This window comes from Bactrocera latifrons, unplaced genomic scaffold (genome assembly GCF_001853355.1).
Source record: "Bactrocera latifrons isolate USDA-ARS-PBARC rearing strain unplaced genomic scaffold, ASM185335v1 scaffold_51, whole genome shotgun sequence".
NCBI lineage: Eukaryota > Metazoa > Arthropoda > Insecta > Diptera > Tephritidae > Bactrocera > Bactrocera latifrons.
This window is the reverse complement of record NW_017537168.1, coordinates 340723-346467: the sequence shown is the minus strand read 5'-3', so window position 1 is coordinate 346467 and position 5745 is coordinate 340723. Positions and strand designations below refer to the sequence as shown.

The window sequence follows — 5745 nt, the reverse complement described above, 5'->3', positions numbered from 1 at the left end:
AAAGCACAAATGTACTAAAAGTATTTGAACTTTATTTAGCTATTTAAGCTAAAAACTTATTAAATATTTATTTTAATAAAATGAAAAAATTACAGCAATAAATGAAGTATTTATTTTGAAATATTTGTTTAGCTTTTTAAATTTATTCAAAAAAAAATTTTCTGTTATTTTATTTATTTAGAAAAAGCAACTGAATAGTACTCAAAAAAGCCTATCTTAATACCCAACTGCCTTTCATTGCTTATCGAAGCATCATTTCTTGCCAACGTCATCACTAATCCCTCAAATTCTCTTCTCCTTCGAATTTCTTTTTATATTTCTTCTTGCGCCGCTTTATTAACTTTGCTTGCTTACTAATTTTCATTGAAATTTTCTACCAAGAAATTTTAGAAACACACACGCCTAGTCTAACACATATAGACACTTGTAGGTAGAAGAGCTTTAACGTCTACTCTCCCCACGCTCCTCTTATCACATCTACTGATCTGTCGCTCATCTCACTTTTGAGTGTAAATTAATTAAAAGCTTTTATTGTGCTTGTCAAACAACGCTAGCAGCAGAAGTGGTGGCAGCTGCTGTTTGTTATTATTGTTATTTTTCGTATAAACTTATGTTGGCTGCGGCTGATACATTTTCTAAAGTCTCGTTAAAGGAATATGTGTGACTATGACAGGATTGCTCTTGCCAAACCAAGGAGTTAAACACATACCTATATATGTACATATATATGTATAGTATAGTACTACCAAGATACCATAGACATTTTTGCCATGCTAGTTATGTCTTGGTCTTTGAGTCCGTCTCGTTTTTAGAGTACTCGTATGTATGTAAGTACTTGTATATTTATTTATTTTTACTTCTGCATTTTCTTTATTTTTTGTGAGCACCAAGTAAGCCTTTTCGCAATCCCAACTCGGTTACTTGATTAACCTGCTTGTGGTTCGACTATTTTTGCTCGTTTTTCTTGACTTGCAATAAACTATTCCAGCTGTGCTGTAAATGAACAGCATGCCTGATGAGGCTTTTCCGGTAAATAAGTGGGAAAGAACTGCTGAAATTAATTGTGACAGTTGGCAAGTCAAAAATGAAAGAAAGAAAGTAAAATTAAATACGATGGTATAACTTAGAGTAGTTTATTTCGGATGACAGGGCACTATAGAACAGTAAAGACTTGGAATTATGTGGATTACTGAAGACTAGAAGAAGTAGAATCGAGGTATTTGTTGGTAAATTTTTTTCTTTTTATGTTGTAAAGGAAGAAATTTTAAAGCTTTCAGGCATACTTTCCGGTGCAATATCGTCAAATGTTTAAAATAATATTTTTTAAATTTATTAAGAAATTTTTAGTTTAAATATGCTAATAATTCGTGGTTTGAAGTAGTAAGCGTTTCCTAGTTTCATATAGGATATTTGGGAATATGAGCAAAGCGTGTACTACTTTTAGGAGTTTTTAATTTTTTTTTAAATAATAAATATTTTCATGCTGTTAAAAAAGTTTTTTCAATTATTTTAGCAGAATACTAATAATATATGTTTTTAAGACTTGAAAATTAAATAATTTAATCTACGATTTGAAAAGTTTTACATACATTTGGGCTATTATTTTGAAACGCTGCAAAACACTTTGAAGGTATTTTTAAAAATCTGATGATTTGTAGACTTGAGAACTCATTAATTTATTGTAAGATTTATTTAGTTATAAGAAAAGTGTTGGGGTGTTCCTTTGAATATACTTCAAAACACTTTGAACGCCTTCTTTAACAATCTCAGAACTACACAGACTCCTAAAACGCACTACAACATGCCACATATTGCATATTTTGAGTCGGGCTCTCCCATCTTCTCTAAACTGTTACAGCAACTAATATTTAATGAAAACTATAAATGTTTGCCATTACATTTTGCACAACAGTGGCAACCAAACGTTGCGCGCACATGCAACTGTACACTTTTATGCATACGGTATATATACTTGCAAAATATATTTGCATATTTTAAGGGGCTGCGCTTGAAACGCCATCAACTCGTTTGACACCCATAAACTAACAACTACTCGTGTCTAAAAGTTATGATTTATAATATTTTTAAGTTAAAATATGGTTATACTCGTACACAAGCGCTACTGCGCATAAAAATATGCAACATAAATTTGACGTAAACATGCATGCGCCAGTGTGTGTGCGTCTGCCAGGCACAATCTCGGACGCGCGCATTATACTATTGCATATTTCATGCACCAACACATGGAAATCAAATTTCTGTATAAGTTTACAGCAAACTATATGGTAAATGTAGATGTTGGCGCGCACAAAAGTATACTAACCACCCACTGCATGCATTAAAAACATTGTACAGCATTTTACACACGCATAGAGAAATATATTTATTAAATGCTTGTTATGAGTACCTAGGAGTCGTTATGCCATTGTATTTTCTCATGAATTGCATTATGCAGCATATCTGCAGGCGACATACGTTCTCACATACACCATACATACGTACTCAATGTACAGAATGCTCTGAAAAGTTATGTTTCAAAACTTTGTTTGCTTCACTGTATATACTCGTTGTTCTTTGAAATTCACTTGAAATTTTATTGATAATTAAAACTAAGTGTATAGTAATTACGAACTTCATAAAGCCATAGAAAGTATACTAAAGTTTTCGGTTGAAGTCGAAAAGCGAATGAAGCATGTTGAAGCCAATGTAAATGCTGTAAAGTACTCGTTAAACTTAAGCGAAAATTGCATTTGCTGACTACCAAAATTAGAAGTTATGCATATGTGCATGCTTTAAGCATACTTTTAGGCATACAAGTGGCGCTTAAAGTAAAACCATACAACAGCAACTACCATTAGTAAGTTACTAGTTAAGTAAATAGTTTAAACTTATAAATCAGCGTCTATCTAAGGCATCTGCGCCTTACTAGCCCCACATAAATATTTGTTTTACACCTAAAAGCAGATTTCGCTTCATGCATATTTGTGATAAATGCGTGCTGATAGTGCATACGCAATTACTTGACCTACATTTTGCGTGCAGCAAGGGGTGCGCTGCAGTCTGTTGGCTCATTTATGAACATATGTGAATTTTTGGTTAGCACACCGGCATGCCTGAAACTATGCAAGTGTAACGCTGAGGTAAGCCTAGATATGCAACTGAAAAGCTCTGTATTTGCTGAAAGCACTCAGCAAATTATGCGCACACTGCATTTGTTTAAGTGTCAATTATGTAGTAATGCATATATGTAATTATCTAAATATTTTCCAGTATATACGTCACATACATTTAGGGGCATACTTTGGAATGCTCAAATAACCCAAATCATAGCTTGAAATTGTAGAATTGTTTAAGTTTGCAATTTAGATTGAAAATACTTTAAAATTGTAGGTATATTAAAGAATCTATTTAAAAATAATTTCTGCGGTTATAAACCAAAAATATTGCATACTTTTGGAAGCTCTTATAAACAAATAAAAATTAAGGGATATAAAGAATCTAAAAATGGATAATGACATAAAATTGACATGACAGAATGCTTTAACTGTCTTTAGAACTCACATTTCAGATTTTTTTTCGCCTAAAAATATGCAAAGAAATTGTAGATATCGATATAAACGATTATGTGCAAATTAAATTTAAAAAAATAATTAAAAAGTTCTTAGCTGAAAACTTTTCACTTTAGTTTGCCTTAAAGTATGTTATATATTTTGCTTTTTTTATGTAACAACTGTATTATTAGCTGTTATCGGTACATTGTATCTCGTCATTTTGTTAGTATGAGAAACTCGCCTCCTAATAAAAGTAACAATTTTGCACTTGGAATTTTTCCCAAACCGGCGGTTTCGTGAGGAAATATTTTTATATAATATATACAGTATAGTTTAAGGCGTTCAATAAATAAAAAGCTATTAAATATTACTTGTATGAAACGCTAAAACAACGGGTTTTGAAAATAGAAAGTGATGTACCTGGAAGCTTTTAAATATCCCATTAAATCCCTTTTGCAGCTAAAAGTATGCAACGAATAATTTTCTTTAAGCGATCTAAGCCACTTTTCCGCAATATTCAACTGAACATTGTACTGCCAAAGCTACGCTTAGAATTGTCTAATCAACTCAATTCACATAATTACGCTTAAAAGTATGCTATTCTGCGGTATTTTTGCAAATTCATGCACTCTCTCTTTATTCCAACCATGAATTTAATGCAATTTGGTGTCAACTCATTTCTTAATGTTTTTTTTCTTTTTCTCCACATCTTCCTCGACAGGTCTCTACGGCAACGATGATTTCCACAATGGCCTGCTGCAGGCTTTTAGTTCCGGCAAACAAGTCGAAGGACTCGTGCTCAATTTAAAAAGACAGGTAAGTCTATAGATAAGTATATTGACATGTAAGACATGAAAATACTCGCGAAAACCGCACTGCTGCTGGCAGCTGATCCCAACAAACTACAGTCATCTGATGCGACAGTAATTTTGTCATTTAATACGTAATTTCATATTAACCCAATTTACTTTGTGACCACAAAGGGTAAGGGTAAAGAAAATGTTGTAACACAGATGTAGGATAAGAGAAAGCTATACGTTTAGTTGTATGTGTGTGTGCATAAAAAGTGTCATACTATAAAAGCTGGAATATGGAGTTGAGCTTGTATTTGAGTACAGCAAGTAATGCCAATGGCGTTCATTGCCTTAAGAAAATACAGTTTATACCCGCTAGGTGGCGTTGTGTGCCATAATCTTATTTATTGGTCATCACAAGAAGGGTCGAAGCGGTAAAATAGTGTGGGTAAAGCTTTAGTGTTGCGCTTTTATGTAAAAATATACATACTCCTTTATATGGTAGTGCGCTTTTAGGCGCATTGTGTATGGAAATTAAATTTCCAACCACTTACTGTTTAAAATTTGGCTCTACTATGCTCTCCTTACTCTTCTTGTAACTCAATTTACGGCTTTTGGGTTCATACAACATACTGCAGCACACTTACAGGCGCTTTCAACTAGGAGGACGTACTGCACGTTGTCTTAAACTCGTACATGTGTACACGCGTAAATGGGTGTGTGAGTTTTGGAATCATTGAGTGCACCCAATTTTTTGTTTCTGTCAGAAAAATTAATTTTCGTTTAACTCCTTTGCAATAAAAGAAAAAAATTAAATAAAATTTACACTCTGTTGTACATATATCGTTGAGAGATCATATACTTATGTATGCATGTATATATATGTATATTTATTTATTTAACTGTATGCACATGCAGTTGCAATACTTGCCAGTATACTGTTCTATATAAAATGAACAGCCATGGCGTATGAGTAACATTTTTACCTTGTGCTTGCCTTTTCTTTGACCAAAATATTTAATAACTAGGATAGAGTTGTTGTTTTTTAATTTATAAAATCGTTTTTTATTGTTTATAAAATGTTAGTAAAAAAACGCAAATAGTAAAAAAAAAAAGAATATTTGTCATATACACTTGTGCTCACACAATTAAGCCACATAAACGTTATGGTGTACAAATTCATGAAAGTTGAATTTTATTGATAAATCGGAAAAAAAAGTTTCACAAAATTAAAAGAAAGTACTTAAAATTTATTGTACTTATAGTTTTTTAAAGGTAAATTTTAATGTAAAAGCAAAAATCTGTTTTCTTCTTCATTGGTATGTATTTTTCGTGCTCATATAATTAAGCCACCTGCAAAAATAAGCTGTCAGATAAAAGAATTCGATGTTTTGTTCAAA

At 32.2% G+C, this 5745-nt stretch overlaps 1 protein-coding gene and 1 long non-coding RNA gene across 3 annotated transcripts in view; one reads left to right on the top strand and one right to left on the bottom strand.

Moving 5' to 3' along the window:
- LOC108973890 (protein tweety-2) overlaps positions 1-5745 on the top strand; it is a 126548-nt gene that overhangs the window by 69984 nt on the left and 50819 nt on the right. For both annotated transcript variants that reach the window (XM_018941398.1, XM_018941399.1), the window contains exon 3: positions 4273-4367. In XM_018941398.1, coding sequence (XP_018796943.1) covers positions 4273-4367 — 95 coding nt within the window. The remainder of the gene's footprint in view (positions 1-4272; positions 4368-5745) is intronic.
- The window catches only part of LOC108973912, a 113426-nt gene that overhangs the window by 77478 nt on the left and 30203 nt on the right, over positions 1-5745 (bottom strand). The gene's annotated exons all lie outside the window — the stretch shown is intronic.